At 38.8% G+C, this 20,305-nt stretch overlaps 1 protein-coding gene across 3 annotated transcripts in view; it reads right to left on the bottom strand.

Moving 5' to 3' along the window:
• Positions 1-835: 835 nt before the first annotated feature.
• The window catches only part of MSANTD1 (Myb/SANT DNA binding domain containing 1), a 42,700-nt gene continuing 23,230 nt past the window's right edge, over positions 836-20,305 (bottom strand). For all 3 annotated transcript variants that reach the window (XM_021288492.2, XM_065060447.1, XM_021288520.2), the window contains exons 4-5: positions 11,354-11,638; positions 836-1,891 (exon numbers count right to left, since the gene is read on the bottom strand). In XM_021288492.2, the coding sequence (XP_021144167.2) occupies positions 1,651-1,891; positions 11,354-11,638 (526 nt within the window). In that variant the 3' untranslated portion in view covers positions 836-1,650. The remainder of the gene's footprint in view (positions 1,892-11,353; positions 11,639-20,305) is intronic.

Here is a 20,305-nt window from a genome sequence, read left to right as displayed (position 1 = left end):
CCTACTACATTTGCATTACCCTGCTATCATTAATTAAACTCTGTAGGAATGGACCACATTTACATACTTAATCATTCTTCATACCTGCAGGACCTTCTAAGAAATATTTCCACATATTACTAATTTGCTTGGTGCATAAAACCTTCATCCTGCTCACTAAACATAATTACAGACTAATTGGTTGGGTCTGGGTTTTAAAATAGTTTAGTTAACATTAGTTTAGGCAACAATACCTTAAATTATGTAGAAAAATGCAAACACCTTCAAAAACAAAGTTTCAAGAGGGGACATTATTTAATAGTGAGAAAGGAAAATGGCCTGAGTTCATAGCACTAACATTAATTCTATAGGTTCTATGCTTCTATAGCTGAATCTAACAGTCAGTCTTGCAAATACAGTGAAAGCAGCAGAAATATAATTTTCAAGAACACAAGAAGAAATGCTATATAGGAAATTCAGCTGCCTTATTTTTGAATTTATGTTAAAGGTTATATCAATGTCATATTTCATTGAAGAACCAAACACTTGCTGATAACCTCATATCAATGACTTAAAAAACAATCCTTAATGTGTCCGGCTCCCTCTCGTGGTGTATCAGTGTGGATCTGCCTTACAAACCACATCTTGACAGGTCTAACTGCACACCGGATCCATACCACCCGCAAATACTGCTGCAGAGGTGTTGAGCATTCTTCATGACTTCCATCTCTATAGTCTGGGCATCAGTAAAGAAGATCTTTACACCGCAATTAAGAATTAAAAACCTTTGGCCATGGTTATCTCCCCCAGTATTTTTCACTGTTGCAAAGCACACTATCTGCCCAGCAATAATAAATAAGTTTCTTCTTTTTCTTTATTTCATTTGATAGATTATATATATATATATGTATGTACACACAGTACAATATTTTTCTTTTGTGATAGAGAATAAATGAGAGTTTTCATTGCTGGTTGTTCATTAAGTCAACAGATTCCAGTTAATAATGAAAAAAATTAAACATTTAATATCAAAAGCAACTTCAAGTATCTTCTATACATTTTAGTATTCAGTATATAGTAAGGTGGTTTTGGGGTTTTCTTTTTATATCAAAAGTGTATTTGAATAGACTATTTTTTACCCTAATACTTTAGAGTACTATTCAAAATCAGGCATGGGGTTTAAAATGATGTATCTCATGGTCCCATCTAGCTCTTCACAAGAACCGTAGGTCACTTGTACAATCACAGCATGTGTTTCAAAACAGGGTTTAATCATCAGCAAAGTCAAGATGCAATTACCATGTTTAGAGGTGCACTATTTCATTCTCCCACAATAGGTCAAGCTATAGTCCTTGATGAGAAGCAACATACACCACCACTGTTTGTAAAACAATACCTGACCTAGGCATAAATAGTACTGAATTTCCCAGAGCTATTCATCCCTTAACCATTCTGTATAAAAATAATTCAACTTAGGCATATATTGCACTAATTTTATCATACTGGATAGCTCTCACCCTGCATTATCTGTTCTCTTTGCTTAACTAAGATTACACTAAGGTTTTAATTTCCATGGAAATCTTGGGAGTAGGGCAACAGACACACATATGGTGTGCAATAAAGGGATATCTATAATATCAATAGTAATCTCAGAGGCATTCACAAAGGAAACTACACGTTAGATTTGGAGATCATTTTTTCCAGTAGATTCATCATTCTCTCCTGTAACTGTAAGCTTTGAACTTGGATGATGTTTTGTTGATCCAGAATCCTGCGCACTTCTCTACAGGTTTCTTCCATAGCTCTACTCAACTTCTTTTGTTCTTCCAACATGGCCTCCATTAATTTTAGCTTCTTCTTTTGGAAGCTGCAGCTTTGCATTTTTCTTTTCTTAACTGGTCTTTCTTCAGCTCTGAAATGTGAATATTTGTTAACAATTAAACTCATATTTATTTAAAAAAAACCTCTGTTAGAACCTAAAATTCTATACTAAATTCTTGGCCAAGATGCAACCTAGTCCTATTTTTAAACCCCTCTGTGTTCTCCAATAAATTCCCTCTCAAGTTCTTGCCAAAATGTATTTACTGTAGTATTGCATAGTGTTACAGACTGTAAAAAGAAGTTTTTAAACCTCATTGTTTTTAATGAGAATTTTCCATGTAGAATACTAGGCGCTTTTTTTTTTTGGACATTTCTTACATATTGAATTTATAAACTGTATTTAAAGAGACATTTTGCTCATCTGGCCATTAAAACTCCAATCCTAAAGCTGTAATAACCACCCCATCCAGTGAAAGATCTGGACTGTTACGTGTGGTGGTGTCACAGCTCGTTTTTTAAAGCATCAGATCAGTGAGGCGGATCCCACCACAGCATACTAGCCTCAGAATTTGCCCTTGCACTGGGACACAGCAGTTACACTGATCACTAATTTATATATTCCATCACAAAACATTGTAAACAACATAAAAATTTAGCAGGATACAGCTTACAAGGTTCCCTCTTTTCTTACAGGTCACAGATTGATCACGTTTCATATTTGCTTTTACAGGCATTTGCCTGTTGCACTTCAATTTTTCTCTGTTTTTTATTTTTCCTAATTCAATGCGTTTGTCACAAACAAAGGTACTGTGGTTACCTTCTTTAAATATTTGTAGGTTAATTATAAGTTTTATCAAGTAGGATAGCTAGCAAAAGAAACCATACTTCCCTTCAAACTCCTAACATTAAAAAAATTCAAGCACACTATAACACTGCTTATAGTTTTGTTTTCACCATAATATAAAGGCAAGACTCTGATATAGTAATTAATTGCTATTTTGATTTTTTAAAAAGTTCTCCTGAAATTCAAAAAGAGTATTTGTAGCCCTTGGAGAACACCAGGTTGCTGAATCCAAGGCTGGCCGTGTATCCAGCAGTGTCAATGTTCTTCTAGCAGAACGTCTCTAAGCTCACTCAGGGTATAAATGTTGAACAAGCACGTATCAAATTGTACATCTTCATCCGAAACCCGTAGAGCTGCCATGTGCAATTGGCATCATATTTTAAGAACTTCCTTTACTCTGCATCACGCTGAGTTTCCGTTTTGGAAGAAAGAGATAAACCTAGCAATAAAGGCAGAACTCTCAATATGTGTCTAGTTCAAATTCAATTCAAGCCCAACCTACACCGCACAAGTTAGAACACATGCACATTAATCTGTTTCTCTTGAGCTGTAACCTCAGGAAGAAGCACACTGAATTGTGAAGGAGGAAGGAAAGTGAGTAGAAAACAAATGTGCAAGTGAGCTACACATCTTAAAAACCTCCCGTTATAGCTGAATAAGCTCTTTTCTAACTTAAAGTGACAGTCCACATGTTCATTCACACTTTTTGTAATTCCAGACTGGAATCCCCAACATCACAGTTATCTGACGATGGGTCTTGAAGTCCCTTCGCACAAACAGCAATCTCAGTCATGTTCTGCCGAGCACAGTGTCCTTTCTGAGTGAAATACAATGAGATGGCACAGTTTTGAGTAGAACACCATGCCAACACCTTGCAGATTTCAAGACATCCTTGAATAACTCAATAACTCGAACTCTTGAGGAATGTGTTTTTATTAATGTGAAGAAGGGGAGTGGAGAGGGAGGTCGTTCAGCTGTGGCAGATGTGTATCATAATTTCATTCATGTTCTTATCCTACTTGACAGGCTTTGTGCAACAGTGACTGTGACATTCAGATCTCTCAGCAAGAGAAATAAACAATCCTAAGCACCTGAAAGACTTAATGCAAATACAACAAAAAGACATAAGCCCCTTGACATTTAAGAGTGCAATGACCCAGAAAGGGTGAGGCCTGTGGAAAGAAACAAGTGGATTAAATTAAATGCCATTAAAGCTTAGAGAAAACAATTTTAGAATTGGTTTTGAGGGAATCGGTTTGAGTCATTTGAATGTGATGTACCCTGCGCACAGGTAAGAAGAAAACCAATCTTCTTTCATAAATGTATGCTAACATGGTGAACAGACACCATTGGCTTTCAGATTATCCAAGAATTTATAGTTAGTTGTACAATTCAAGGGGCTTTATCACTGTTGCGGTGCTATGATGATGCTAATGGAAAGGAGAAGTCACCATTCTTATGCTAAACAAAATTTTTTAAGGGATACAAAGTAAACTCACCTTTGCAGATCCTATGTATCTTAGTTGATTTTGGGCATCAAGTAAACGTGCGTAAAATAAATACATGCTGCTCTGCTCAAACTGTGGGCGAAGCTTGCAGCTGATCACCACGATTATCACAGCCAGGCAAACCTGCAAGAATGGGTCTTGGCTGACAGCAAATTCTATTCGCCCCCATTGACTCTAAAGGCCAGAACGATTTGAAATGTGGTTCTCAAGCAAGTGGAAAAGCTCTACAGCAGTCTAAGGGCAACACTGGATCTGCTATTCCAAGGATCCCATTAGTGCACTCACATTCACAAAGAATGCATGCTTTCTGGTGGGTAGAGTAAGAAACGTTCTGAACTGAGGGTATTATTTTAGCCAAAGCCAACTTTTGAATTTAAACTTGTCTTCACAGAGGATTTAATTATTGAAAACTCGAGGCATCTCTATCCTTGTCCCTGTACAGTACTAGAAAGTAGCTATGGTAAATCTTCTTGTGTGAAACAAGTAAGAACAGGCTCCTAGAGCCATAGGAGGGCTTGCGCCCTGGCAAAGTAAACCCTGATGGGTATGGTCCTTAATAAGGAATGATAGAAAATCTGAGGCGTGTCAATGGCAGTGAGGTGCACTGAGTATTCATGTCTTTCTTGGCAACTGTGGCTGACATTTGGGTTTTCATTTCAATTGGGATTGAAAAAAAAAATAAAAAGAGGTGGAGTGATTCAGATTGAAAGACCTAAAATAAGCTTTCATTTTAAGAGAAGGGAAAAAAACAATCTTCAAAGTGTTATCCTAGAGTCTATACAGGATTTTATCTGTTTTTCAGTCAAACAAATGTGGTCCATCAAAAACCTGTAAGACATCTAACCATACATCCGAGACAATAATTGTCTTGCGCAGCTCCAGAGAGGAAAGAGAGGCAAAACGTCTGGTGGTGATGGCAGCTACCAGGAAACTGTATCAGCAGTACCTGCAGTCTGCTAGTAACTGAGAAAGTACCCACTGACAAGTGCTTGCTCAAAATTAGGTTTCAGCACAGAGAAGTCCCCCCAAAAGCCATGGCTCAAGGATTCTTCAAGGTCTCCTAAGTACTCTCTGTGTTTGTTTACAATTAACAAACAAGACTTGCTAATTAGACAGCCTTAATGGAAAAGAAACACTTATTTCAGACACCCCTAGCTTTGGTGGTGTTTCCAATCTCCTTTTCTCTCTGGCCATAGTGACTAACCATGAGAGGTTTTTATGATCACCTTCAAGTCCATAGTAAGGATTTGGCATTTACAATTCTCTCTTCTCGCAGAATAGCTCTTGAAGGAGAGCTCTTGAGAAGGGGTCTACAAAAGAAGGATCTAAAGAATCCAATTTACAAGTAAAGAACCCTCAGCAACATGAAACAATGTAAAATGTCCAGTGATGCCTGAAGGAGTTATTTGAATACTGAAGTGTTTCCTCAGACAGTGAGCCATCTTTCTTGAGAAGTTCTGGTTCTCCTAGGTAGCACGCCAGAGAGATCTCTCCAGCGTTAACAATTTTTTATAATGATAGGTCAAGAGGGAAGCAGGAATAGGAATATGGGTTCAGCACTGAGTAACCCACCAGCATCAGTATCCTCAGACAGTTTCAGCTGTGAGTATGTCTAGTTTGGCAATTTGTAGGCACGAGCATAAGAAATGATCAATGTTTGCTGCAGCAAACACCAATGGGTTCTTATTGCTGATTCTCCGTGTTGCATTCCTGTGCAGCCGACACCTCTGGGGCAACAGGGGTGCAACAGATCCTGACAGCATCCACAGCCTCTGACGAAGAAGTATCTCCACTCTTTGCCATGCCGAGTCTCTGATTGTGAAATCAGGAAGGAAGAGTGGTCTAGGAAATCCAGGACCTCAAATCCAATCTGCTGATAGTCTTGGGCCTCCAGTGTCTACGACAGGGATCCTCCAAAACTATTGGCACTGGCATTCCCCTGACCACACCAATCAAGTGTGGAAGAGCTCTGGGGTTGGGATCATGTTCCAAGCAGAAACTTGCAAAGTTATTTCTATGCTATGCTATGAAACAGACAGGCAGGGTTCAAAGGAAGCAAACCCAGGGAAACAAAATGTTCCCCCCCATCTAGGAGGCCAACCAGAAGTGACAGTAGGTATTGGGGACCGGTATTGGGGAACAAAGCAAAACCTCCAGATGTAATTAGGCAAGTCTCAAACACATTTCCTGTTCTAGCTAAGATCAATTTAGTTCACTGTTCAATTAAAAGTTCCTTGACTGATTGCCTACAGTCACCCAATAAGGGTCATTTCATGGAATCTATGTGAATAATTAATGAAATGACTTGAATACAAAGAGTAATCTGTCTACCAAAATGTGTTACCTCCACAAAACTATAAAAACAATTATTTCTTTCTGACTGCTTCATGGCCAATGGGTCTCCAGTGCCATTGGTTTCTGGAATTTGTGGCTTCCTTCTACTAACAGCTGTTTCTGACTTAGTTGTGCAATTCTAGCTGTGTATAAAACTGAGTAGATCTCCATAACCCATAATTAACAGTGATCTGGGAATGGATAATATTAATATTAGAGATGACACAAAGATCTTCAGAGTTTAAGGACTGAGAATCATGGAACCTGGATCTTCTGGTTAACTAGGCTCATTCAAATACAGCCAAATACATCCAGGAATTAGAGGCTCATCCTTGAAGTGTAGAGAAGAACCACAAAAATGGCTTGGAGCCTGGGCAAAGCACCTTGCTCTGATAACAAGTCTGCATAACTAGTTAAGATGCACTACATAATGCACATAGCCTGAAGCTCAAACTTCTTTGTAGATGCTGCCCATTCAGATTTTAAATACCCATGGCATAATTTTAGAAACATTAAAGGCTTTACCAAAACTGTTATATCCTGAATTATCATCCTCACCAAGTTCAATGAACTTCTATTAAACAATTCATATCTTGGTTAATTCATGTTACCAATTCTTACTCTGTGTGTGTAAACCTTCTGTACCAAATTATTTAATCTACATTTTAAAGTTAAAGAATATCAAAGATAGTACAATCATGGTACACAACTACCTTGAGGGAAAAAGTGAAAAATACTGAAAGGGTCTACAATATAGTGAAAAGAATCATAGAATAGTTTGGGTTGGAAGGGACCTTCAAAGCTCACCCAGTGCCACCCCTGCCATGAGCAGGGACATCTTCACCCAGCTCAGGTTGCTCAGAGCCCCGTCCAGCCTGGCCTGGGATGTCTCCAGGGATGGTTCATCCACCACCTCTCTGGGCAACCTGGGCCAGTGTCTCACCACCCGCAGTGTAAAACATTTCTTCCTCATGTCTGGCCTGAATCTCCCCTCTTTTAGTTTAAAACCATCACCCCCTGTCCTGTCACAACAGGCCCTGCTAAAATGTCTGTCCCCCAAGAAAGTAACATCTGAAAGCTGAATTCACTATATTCACGTTAGAAACAAAATAGTGGTTCAAGCAAAGGATTAATCACTAGAATAGATCCCTGTAGGGAAGACTGAATTCTCCGTCTTCTGAATAAATTAGATCTAGACTGGATATTGAGTAAAAATATTGCAAGAGTCAAACAAATTTTAGGAACAAATAAGTGGAGGACAACAGAGCTATGGGACTTGCAAGTGCAGAAGTCCTCTGCTGAAGGGAAGCACGTCACAGAACCCCCTCCGTAACCTTCCTGGGCTCCACACCAGAATGGCTGAGTTCAAACTCATGGATGGTATTTAACAGGAAATCAGACTAGATGACATGGTGGCTTCATTAGTCTGTTAATCTATGAAAGTTACTCTTTCAGCCTTATTTTCAATATGATAGAAATGGCAGAACTGATGAAGTCAGAACCACATTCCCAGTATTTATAATTATGTTCTGTCATTACTTTAACACTGAAAATAAAGACTATAAATTAGTCCATAGGGTGAAAGAAACCCGTATTTTCAATTAGATAAAAAGTAATTTATAGTGGTGTCAGGAATTTTGATTTTAAAAGTTTAAGCTGCGGTAGAAGACTCCACCACATTGAATTAAATTATCTGACCATAATAGTATAATTCTATTATTGTCAGATGTTTTATGGACATTACAGCTTTGTGAAAGCCCAAGAACAGTGTATAGAACAATACTAAACAAATAGCAGGCATCCCACTAAAGGGAAATAAGGTTTCCAAATGTTTTTCCCATCTAAAAATTGCAACAAAAATTAAAAAATTAATTTTATCCCATGTTAATTGGATAATGAGCAACATTTGGTTTTGTAAGAAGGTCCTACACTCAGAGAATTTCAAATAAAATGCAAAGAAACCCAGTTTCAACTGTTTTTTGCCTGAGAGTATATATGTATTGATTGAAGTATAAATCTTGACGTTTTTCTCTATCATGAAAGCTAAACATTAAATTCAATATTTTTTTTTAAGATGTCATTTATACAGCCAAGTAGCCTCCCGCTATGTTCAAAGATCCTGTGGAAAATACAAAGCTGACACTCAAAAGCTGTGTTTGAGAGTTTAAGGGAATAACAGTAAAGTTTTCAGAAGTCTAAAAGCTACCTTTAAAAACAGTACTGTTTGGGTGTTTTTCACTGTCTATTGTAGCCATAACATCATGATTTTTATTACTGAAGAAAAATATCCCATAGCATCAGTTTACTTTGCACACAACTGATCTGTGTATAGTCTGCTTCACAGAAAAATAAGTAACACACGGTTATAAAATATATAGCTGTAAAATGCATCTATATTTTACATATGGATATGTGTGTATATTTTGCAAAATATGTTTCAAAATAACTGTTTAGCATAGCTGTAAAGAACAAAAATTGAGAGGGAAATGGAAGACCTGAAATATTCTTTTAATTTCAGATCCCAGTATTGTGTTTAGCTCCTTTTCTTTTGAACCTGTTAGATCAACTGCGTACTCTCTAGAGGCAAAGGCATCTACAAAAAAAGCCAAGATGGACCCAAATGCTGATTCTTTTCTCTCTTGTTGGCTATTTCAAAATGTTTTTCAAACACAAGATGACATGCTAATTGCCAAAGCTGAAAATTGCTTCTCGGTTCATAATTTTCTACTAGTAACTCTAAAAGAATTATCTTGTCTCACCATGGCAGCTCTAAGTGATTTTAACCCATCTGATATTTAGCAGGCACCGTATTTTCTTCTGGGCAAAAGAGGGTTCCCTACTCTTCTCTCATTCATCAGGCTAAACTAAACAGATCAAAGCGGTGCAAGCTTTTTAAAACCCCCTGTGTCTATTGTAATTCCGCTTTTCCTCCTTCCAGATACCTGTCCCATTAATAGCACAACCACCTCCTGTTTTTTAATGTGATCACAATGCTCACCTGAAATGTTACACTGATGTCTCCATTGGTATCTACTGCTCAACATTTTCCTTTTTTTTTTTTTTCTTAAACACAGCAGAATTGCATTTTAGCTTGTGAATATGTACATACCTTGCTTTTAAACGACATGCACAATATTATACTGCACTAAGTTCTTCTGTAGTAGAGACTGTGAGAGCACGGCTGCATTCAGAAGTTAGAGAGCAACGTGTTGTGGAAGTCCTACCACACTGACAGCTCACCCTCCAGCTCCCAGCCCCTGTTGCACAAGTTGGGTAATTACTTTGGACAAAGTAAAATAAAAATAATAGAACAAACAAACAAAACCACTAAGCTGGAAGCTGGCTAAACTGCATTATAGCCCAAATTTTCCAGATCTTATCACTATGGAAATAGTGAAGTCCACTTTAGCTGTAAATGAAAACATCTACACGAGAGCGGGAGTCCACGTGCAAACTGTAAGCACAACAGAGATGCACTTGTGCTTGATTAGCTTGACTTCTGCAATGACTTGTCTACAATCTGTAATGAAACCTGGTGTGGTGACCCTCTGTCCTCCCTTGCCAGTCACCTACACTACAAAATCTGTGTTGTCCTGCCGTTGTCTCCAAGCTGAAGAAATTTAATATCTGGCATTTTTTTAAAGTCTGATGTTATCAAATAGTCTATTGAATAAACTACACCTCATGTTTGTGGAAAAGTGACCTTCTAATTAAATATTATTATAGGAAATCAGATTAGGAATTGGGAAAATATTGCATCAGAAATGTGATCTTGGAGTCTGCAGATCCTAAAATCAAGAGAGAATCTGCATTGGTGATATCAACTACTTACAATGAACTATGATTAAAAAAAAATGTTGCTTGTGAACACAAAGGTTGCTACAGTTCAAGAATTATACACCATTATAGATATTTGATTGAAAAGACAAAAGTTTTTTAAAAATAATCAGCTATCCGAGGGGTATTTGCTCAAATGTTTGAATGAATTTACCCTGGTTTTATACGTCCAAGAGCAGGCCTGGAAACAATAACCAGAACTTGTTAGGTTGGTTCTTCTTCCAGCTCAACACCTTCTCAGTTGCATGACTGACAGATAATTTTACTGTTACAGTTAAAGCCTCACACACTCATGATAAGGATCTCTAGGATCAACTTTTTCCTGCCAGAAAACTGTAATCAACTCTTGTTTCACACCACTTTAGATGAAAAATGAGACCAGTAAAGTCTAAAATCTGTGTCAAGTGTACAACCCTGCCTTTTGTTAAAACGCTGCTTCCCAGAGAACTCTAATCTTATCAAAAAAAAAGAAACACATGTTTGCATTCTGAAACTAGTGTTTGCTTTGAAAAAGTGACATTCTCAATTGTATTTAAAATGTTGCAATATACTTTCAAACTGCATGAGTAGCATTTCAGTGTCCACAGAAATGTGCAAGTTACCTTGCATCCTCTCACCATTTTAATAATAGCTGAAGCCAGAGAAACTTCATACTCATACTAAAAGTAGAGCAAGCCAAAAATCATCTGAGCAGTATGTTATAACTCTGATTGCACTGCAGGACTCTCTGGATCTTGCCCATACTCCTGTTACAAACACTCTGCCTCATGTGAGCAGTGACATGCATGCTGAGTTTTGGCAACATTAGACAACTTTCTGCCCAGTCCTCCGACTCCCTTCCAGTTTCTTGTAAAGAAATCAAGAAAATGCCCTAATCCAGCAAAGTGGCTGAGAGTGGGGAAGAGATCTCGTTTGTGGTTTACAGAAAAGATACAACAGCGGTTAGAGAAAAATGTGCGAGGGTGTCCCCTTTACGTGGGAGATCCAGTTCACTCTGTGAAATACAAGAAAGGGGGGAAACAAATACTACCTCAGCTTGTAAGAAAGTAAGCTTGATGAGCTCTCCGAATGTTCGTCTTCAAAGCACTCTTCCCTTCCTTCGTATGTAAACTGGTTATACGGCAAATACAGAGGCGTAGACTTGGCCGATGGAGACTGCGAGGCCTCCGTCTGTGACGTGGAAGGACCTGGTTGCTGATTTTCATGCATTTTCACATCGCTGTGGTCTGTCACTTTGGATAAGATCCTATCAATGGTTTTGTAGTAAGGCCAGTCAGGTGCAACAGTTTCACTGTCAGTCATACATTTTAATTTCCTGGAAGAAAAGGCACACAACAATAAAGCTTGTTTTCCTATAAAAGCACTTTCCTTACAGATGTTCTATCTCAAAACATTCATTCTGGACACATTTAGGAGTCAAACTGAATGCTTTTAATGAGAATAAAATTAGACAATTTTTTATTTTAATCTCCAATTATGCCCTTCAGTTTCTTCTCCCAGTTTTGACCTGCGATTAAAAATTCCATGTAAATCTCAAATGAAATTAAATACAAATAAAGAACATCACAACTTCTAATGAAAACAGTGCTATGTTGGTTGTAGAATACTTTCTCTTCCACTTAGAGAGTGCCAGACTAACCAACCTGACACCGACCCCTGACAACCTGAGTAGGCAACACACTGCGGCCTTTCCCAAACTGTGGGCTGCACTGCCCTGCCGTGTTTTGAAGAATGAATATTTATTTTCCATGATGAATATAGGTGGCTATAAATGTAATTCATATCCTTTTCCTAATATTTTCCTAATTCATATCCTATTTCCTAATATTTTCCTAATATTCCTAAAAGCTCTCCATTGCCCAGGTAGACATCCTAGTAACAACCATGAGGTATAGATGTCTGTCTATCTGTCTATTACAGAATAAAGATCAGTGGAGGGATAAGTATAGAGTTTCATTCAATATTGTTTTTTTTTAATAAAAAGCTAATGTATTATAAACAGCATGTACAAAAACATTACCATGAAAAGACTATCAACCATTACTTGGTCTTTCATATGCAGCTTATCATGAGATCTGTTATTCAGTCCTAACACAAAGTTCACTATCTCACTTGGTGCCCATGGTTATTTTATTTACTTTTACTGCGAAATATAAAACCAAGGTGTATGAATGAATTATATAACTCAAAGGAACTGCAGTGCCCAGATAGAGTCCCAAACTTTCTTTTCATTTGTCTTTCCCAGGTGGGATCTTGTTACTGCAATTCAAAATGCAGCAAGGGAACAAAACAGGAAAGGCAAGACTGATGACAAATGCCCCATTTTCATAAACCAGATTTAATTCAAATGAATAAAAAGCCAAACCAAATCTGATTCTTCCAGTTAGCAAGTTTCCATTTAAAAAAAAACAAACCATAAAAACTATTCCTGGACACCTAACCCACCCCCTTTTCTTGAAGCCTTTCAGGTTTTTCCTCCTCAGAATCCATCCTGCCCACACTGGTCCTGCAAAGAATAGAGTTAAATAACATGTAAACGTGATAAAAACAGTGACAAACTTAAAAGTGAGAACTTGAGGTTCTTCCTTTTAAACAGCCCTCAGCCGTGGGTAAGGGAAAATCCACCAGTGAGAAAAGAAGGCAGAAAGATTTGCTTAGATTTTAAAGGCATTTAAGGATTCTTCATTTTTTTTTCTCATCCTTGCAAGGTCTGATGAGCTTTTCCAGCTATTTAGAAATGCACATCATAGTCCTGCACAGCAAAACCTCCAGAGCCATCCATATTTTTATGCTCTCTATGCATTCTAAATTTTAATTTCATACATTTTTCACAACCTGCTGCTGCAATTTCATAGTCAGAGAATGTCTAGCATGACCTACAAATACATGCATATCCATCAAGTACAGATACAAAATAGCTAAATATAGGGCTGACTGCAACCATCACTTGATATTGATTATTTTTAGTTCAATTGTTTTGGCTATTTGCATGAAAAACATACCAATTAAACCACTATAAGCTACTATCCAAGCCTACATTCCACATTTCTTTGCCCATGGTGAAACCGCCAATATAGTCACACAATGGGGTTTAAAACATGACCATCCCCAGCTGGTCACTGCAGCGGTGAGACAGCAAGAGCCCGTGTGTGAGCACAGCTCGGCCGTGCCCGCGCAAAGCACAGCAGCTGCATTTGGACTTCACGGGACAGGGTTTGAGCCTCCAGGACTGCAAAACGTTGTGCCAAAAAGGATGTGGAAAGCTCAGAGCTGCTATTCTGCTGACTCTGCTCTGGGGGCAGACTTAGCCTAGTGTTAGCCAGGACCCCCAGGTCCTCATCAACAGACGTGTCTCCAGTTTCTTTCGATTCAAGGGATCTGACCATCCCAAGGGCAGGACTTTGCATTTGTCCTTGTCGAATTTCACGAGGTTCCTGTCAGCCCATTCCTCCAGCCTGGCTAAGTGCCTCTGAATGGCAGCCCCCTCCAGTTTGGCATCATCTGCAAAATAGTGAGCACGCACTCCATCATTTCCTCCTTTGGGCTGTTGATACTGAACAGGGCATGTCCCAGGATAAACTCCTGCAGTCCTCCACTTGGAATGAGCCTCTAGGTAGGGTACAAGCTGTTAGCCAGTACTCTGTGAGCCCAGTGATCCAGTCAGTTTTTCACCCCTCTGGTAGTCCATCCATTTGGAGTATAACATCCCAACTTGGATACAAGGATGTTCTTGGATACAAGGATGTTCTTGGAGAACATGTCAAAAGGCTTTCTATTGGTAAGCTAGAAAACATCCATTGCTTTACACCCATCTGCAGATATAGTCATTTAATCACAGAAAGCAAGCAGGGCAGTCAGATATGACTGACTCTTAGTAAATCAGTTCTATCTCTTTCCAGGCACCACCTTCTCCTTCGTGTGACTGGAAATTACTTCCAAGATGGCTTGCTCTGTGATCTGCCCAGGAGATGAAGGAAAGCTGATCAACTTATAATTCCTCTTCTTGCCCTTTTTGAAGATGGGTTCAACAGCAGCCTTTCTTCACCTTCAGTCACCAGGGACCTCCCTCGCTGTTCAGACTCTCAGAGGTGAGCCCTGACTCAATTCTTTCCCACTGCTGGTGTTTTGTCTAACGCTGCTTCAGGCACACCAGCCTGAGACCTGGGCAGTGAAGACTGAGATAGCGAAGGCTCAACCATCCTCACCCTTATCACTTGGATCTGCTGTCACTAAATCACCCACCCCATTCACCAGCAGGCCCACATCTTCCATGTTTATTCCTTTACTGCTTAGCAAAAGTTTTCAGGAGTGTTTTGCCCAAGTAAGTCAGTACCTTGGTTTTCATGTCTAAGCTCAGCTCAGCCCAGGACCCATTTTTTACAAAACTAATGATTTTGAAGGAAAAGCTGTAGTTTATTATCTGCCCACACAGCTGTAGGGTTGCAGCTATATAAAACCAGGTATTTCTCTGGCTCTGAATGCACAGAACAATCACTAATTCTTCCACTTCTGACTGCTTACCATAGCTCTGGGCTAAAAAAAAAGGGATCATTACCAGGAGATAGGCAGGAGAACTTCGTTAGCTTAAAAGCAGCACCAGCAGCAATCATCAACCTGCACGGAGTCTGGCTCATACATAAAGAAAAAAAGGATGAAATAGATGGAGAGATGAGAAGATAAGGGGGAAGGGAGTGTCAGTCCTTTGGAAAAGAAGTTGGAACACTGCAGGTGGAGGCAAACAGGGAGAACAGTCACCGGAACAATGCTGATGGTAAAAACACAGCGAAGAGCTGACTTGGTTATATTAATATCAAATTTCAGGATTCAATGATTTTTAAATTCTTTTTCTACAACTGCCAGAAGTTCAGAAAACCAAATGAGACAGATGAGAGTTTCCGCCTGCATTGAGGTAAGCGCAACCCTGAAATGTAAAGCGAGGATTAATTTACTCCTCTAAGTCAGGCATTACTGGAACTCATCACAGTAGATCTTAGTTGCATCCAAATCATAAAGCTGGGGGTTTTTGTTTGTTTTGTTTCTGTGTAGTTTTTGTTTCTTTTAATGAAAAATGAAGAAGTCAGAAGGAAACAGGACAATAGTGAGGCTGGGATGCAATAGCTCGGAAATGGGAAAAGGAGATGAGCCAAACATTCAACCCTTTGTAAGCATATATTGGGTAAATCAGTGCTTGAGCGAGCAAGCCAGGTAGAAAAAGCAGGTAAGAAACGGGGGTGAGCAAGTCAGCAGAACTTGTGAAATAAATTCACGCTGAGTTTATCTAAACCTGTTGCTATTTCATGAGGTTCTATGAAAATCCAGCTGAGAGCAGAGGCAACTGAGAACTCCTTCCAAAACCTCAGGGATCAAAGTCAAGTTTCCAGCGGAAAAGTATCTGAAGTCAACCCAGTTAATCTGAAAGGTGGTTGCTTGTCTTATTGCACCGAAGTGAATAAATTAATGGGCTTTGAGATGCCACTGTCAAAATGCTCCACTGAACGGACTGAGACACCAGTTGAGTAATTTGTGCTGCCGCTGACCTTTCTTCACAGTTTATTCTCTGTGCCTATTAATCCACCTTCTAAAACAAAATTATTACAATATTATGTTCTAGACAGGTTTTTTTAAATCATTATTTAGTCAGTAGAAAGCGAGCAATCTTTATCATGCCTTTTCTTTTTACTCTTTGCTCAAAATAATATTGCTTTTTTATTATTATTACAGTATTTGATATTACTACTTGCCTTAAGGAATGGATACAAGATCAATCTCCTGGGGTTTCTGAGAAAAGCTTTCAAAATAAATAATAAATACCAACTGTTCACGAACCAATCAATGCTGAGGAAAAAAGAGATGTATGAAAGTACAGTGCTAAGTTGTGTATCTGCTATAAATTACTGAAATTAAAGAGAAAGCTGGTAAAATATTCAAATTTGACTTTCTGAGGTAATTTGGCTACGTTCATATTTTATCATTCGCTGTAGCAGAGGTCAAATATTCCAGTTGCTTAATGTCATAGAGTAAAGCAACAGATTACACGAGCACACTGTTTAATTGCTATCATGTCCTAATGAAAATAAAAAATTAGACTAATCTTTTATTCAAATCATGAGACTGATTCAAATTTACCAATCATTAACATTAATTGACTGCAATTCAAATCAAAAAGCAACAGCTGCATCCTGTTTCCCAGGCTTTGGGGTGGGTGATGTTTTTGAAAATAATAAATAGACATTCACGCAGTTCTTATTTTTAAACGTCAGAAGGCATCAGTCAAAGCTGTAGATCACTGTGCAAGCTTTACAAACCTGCTTCTTTTTTATAAGCCTGTGTGTATAATGCCAGTGGAAATATTATAACAACAGATAGAGTGCACTGTTACACATTAGGATCAGCCTATTAGCAGTGACAGGACAGTGCTTTCTTTCAGAAGGACTAATTGTAGGTTTATATGCACTGAATGCCCCAAGTAATCTACATAATAGAAGGAATTCAGCACATATTCCGAGTGATGCTAAACTGCAAGAGCTGCCATGCTAATCTCAGCAAAACTTTTGCTGACCAGCACATCAGAAAGCTTAACTTTGAATTCAGCCCTTCCTCCTTCCAAGATGGATAAATAGGGAGGTTTGTGCAGCTCACCACACCGGTGTCTTTAGAACTTCACATTGAAAACCTGGTGGCTGACCCATGCACAGCAGGTATTTCCGATTCTACTGCAATTCCTAAAAGCAGAATTTTACTTGATTATTTTTTTTACTCAAATTTTGCACCTGCAAAAAAGATTCTCCTTCCACCTATGGCGCTGGGCAGATGTTTCCACACAGCCAATTTCTACAGTGGATGAAATGGTCCTTTAATATACTGAAACTCCAGTAGGAATTACTTCAGGTCACGGTATATTTTTCCCTGAACAGTTTCCTCCAGATGCACTTGGAGGAGCACAGGAACCGCTCCCAGAGCCGCCCATCGTCCCACTGCCTCGCTCCACTAAAGGTCAGTGCAAAACACTCCAAGAATCAATTTCATGGACAGGTTTTTTGGGGGACATTTGCCCATAAAGACACTTGCTTCCTTTTGTACCGACAGCTAGTAATATTCTGAAACCCGCTGCCTTCTCTATCTAATTCGAAGACAAACAATGTCTGTGTTTTTATTTTAAAAATCTAATCTTTAGTAAAAATAATAATAATAAAACAACCTACCGCTCTCTTGGTGTCAATGATTTTCAGTGGTAATGAGTTCCACATGCTTATTATGCAGTGTAATACGAATTTATATGCCTTTAACTAGTTTTACATTTCTTGCCTTGCAGTTCCAATAAATAACTTCTTGTGTTATGGCAAAAGAAATATCTGCGTTATATTCTGAAAAATAGTACTGTGTATTTTTATGCACCTCTACAAGTTCTTTATATTTCTTTGCCTTTTTTCCAAGTGAGTCACGAAATTTTCCATTTCTCTTAATAAAGAAAGCTTTCCACACCTCAGCCTAATTGTGTTTTCTTAAACATCTTCTCATCCTCTTGTCACCTCGTTGAAATATAGGGCAGTCAGAAATAAACACAAGAATTCAAGGAGGAAATAATGACATGAAACCAATTTATATAATGGCACTTTAACATTTGAATAATGTTTTTTTCCTCAGATGTAAAGGAATGGGATACGATCACCCTAAAATTGCTTTTCTGACGGATGCTCACGTGCACTGAACTACACCTGAACTAACTTTATCTGGCAGCACAATGTTCCATGTAAGATGCAAACACACCCAGAACCAGGGTGAACATTTGGGCTGTGAGCCCATCCTGGGCTCTGTGTCTCTGTAACCATACAAGTAGCTGCAGCAACTACAATAATTACTAAGAAATGCTTCTTCTCCTCCTAAGTATGTTTGTCTGACTCCTTTTGCACAATAAGTAATGGCTTTCGCTAAGCCAAATAAGCAAAAGAATATTTACAGAACCACATCTTAAAATTATATGGGGTTGTCAGACTGGAAAGCACCATTATGAATGCGTTCACTGCTTTCTGTTTTAGGACCTTTACTGTTTCAGATCTTTAATATCTGTTTCAAGAGTTGTCCCAAAATATGCCACTGAACTTGGTTAAAAGGATTAGCAGAAATATTCAAGGGCTGCTTTTATAGAAAAAAATGTATGCATACATGCACATAAGTATGTATAGCAATCTGTAGGGCAGAAATTTTATTTTCTTTTATGAAATTGTGGCACATCGCCAAATAATACTGTTATCTGATTAAATATTCCAATCCAGTTAATTTCTGACTATCAAAGTAAAGGGGCTTGAAGTGGTGGGAAGAAATAACCGCTCAGGTGCAGAACAACCCACTCATTCGTGCTGCTGGTGCTATGCTCTCCCATGTCACGCTTACTATCCCTACGTAATCATTACAAAATATTATCTCAAAATAGAGCATTTTCCCACTCTCAGGATCTTCTTTTTCAGTTTATGCCACAGTGCAGTGATGATGCCCAGAAATACAGCGAGGAAAAGCATCTTCCTCAAGTATCCTCCAGGAACCACAACACGGATTAAAACTCAGCTGCCTCACAGCCAAGCCAGCACTCACTGGCAACTCACATTGTTTACAGTTTCATCACAACGTTCCCTATCCTCAAACACCTACAAAAAGTAAAACTAGAAATTTGAAGTCATAGCTTTAGCTCGTTGCTGTTCTCTCTACCACCTCGTCTTGAGAGCAAAGCACACTGTAAGGACAAACAATAAGAACGATGCACTTCATATTCAAGAGTACAAAATGAAACAGCACCGTGACAGTGCAAGGCAGTTTTCTAACTCTCCTAAATTAGCATGTTAAACAATAAGCAGGGAGCTGTAATGCACTGCAGAATAGAAAAGCAGCATGACAACATGCAGCAGAAGCAATCTTAGAAGTTCACGGAAACATAAGAATTTCTGTTTTAAATGCCGTGTTCCCCCAACACACACAAATACAGTGCATGTATGCGAGTGATTTTATTTCTCCCCTTCCCCCAATGCAACTTTAAAGTAAAAGCAGTAATTAGAAAACCTGAAACAGTCTGATTGATGACAACACTGTAAATTTAGAACAAAGGCTGACAGAAATAACCCATTCCACTTGGCAATTACGGCACTTAAATATCGTGCAGTGTTGCTAGACACCTGTAAAATCCCGGTGCCACGAGACGTATTTCTCAGCAGGGAGGACGGCAGATTTAGCAGACTAAGCAAAGGCCTGGTAGCCAACAACTCCCGACTACTAAATCTGCACCCGAGTGTGAATTGCTGGGTGATGCTGGGCAAAAAATCGTCTTACTTCCAGCTGTTTCATCAACAGTCTGGGTGAAGAGAATTATAAGGATTGCGGCAGGGTTAGGACGATGTTTTGGAGTCATTAGCATTTGCTACAAAACATCAAGTTTAATATTATGGGAAATGATGTTAAAGATTATGCTCGTGGATCATACAAATGTAGAAGGAGGGCATTCAAAGTTAAAGGGTTTACAGGATTTTCCCTAGTTTTCTATTTGATGAGTAGTCTGTACATTAAATACAGTAAGGGTGCTTTACAGAAAATCGAGCAGTTTTAACATGGTTGCCTGCTGTAATAACCTTTTTTATTATTAATACGAGCTTTGAGGAGAGGAGAGATTAAATAAGAGAGGCACATATTTGATTTCCTTGCCTTACAAGCACATAGCTAAAATCACCACTCAGGATTTCCAGTATGAGGCAGTTTGTGCCTCACAGAGATAAGAATTAAAAAAAAAATAATTAAAAAAAAGAAAAGCGGAGGGGGGGCAAAGGGGAGGGGGAGGGAGGGGGAACATGCAAATATTTCTGTTAAGTTCTAATGATTTTTTTCCCTGCAAACAACAAATGCCTCGCATTTTCTAAAGCCAACTTCCCCTCCTGACTGACACTGCCTGTTCTTTATCATCCCCCTGTAGACACCTCCACCCTCCCCCCGACTCCTTTGG

Source organism: Columba livia, chromosome 4, assembly GCF_036013475.1.
Source record: "Columba livia isolate bColLiv1 breed racing homer chromosome 4, bColLiv1.pat.W.v2, whole genome shotgun sequence".
Classification (NCBI taxonomy): domain Eukaryota; kingdom Metazoa; phylum Chordata; class Aves; order Columbiformes; family Columbidae; genus Columba; species Columba livia.
The sequence above is the reverse complement of the archived record's forward strand: the minus strand, read 5'-3'. Positions and strand labels throughout refer to the sequence as shown.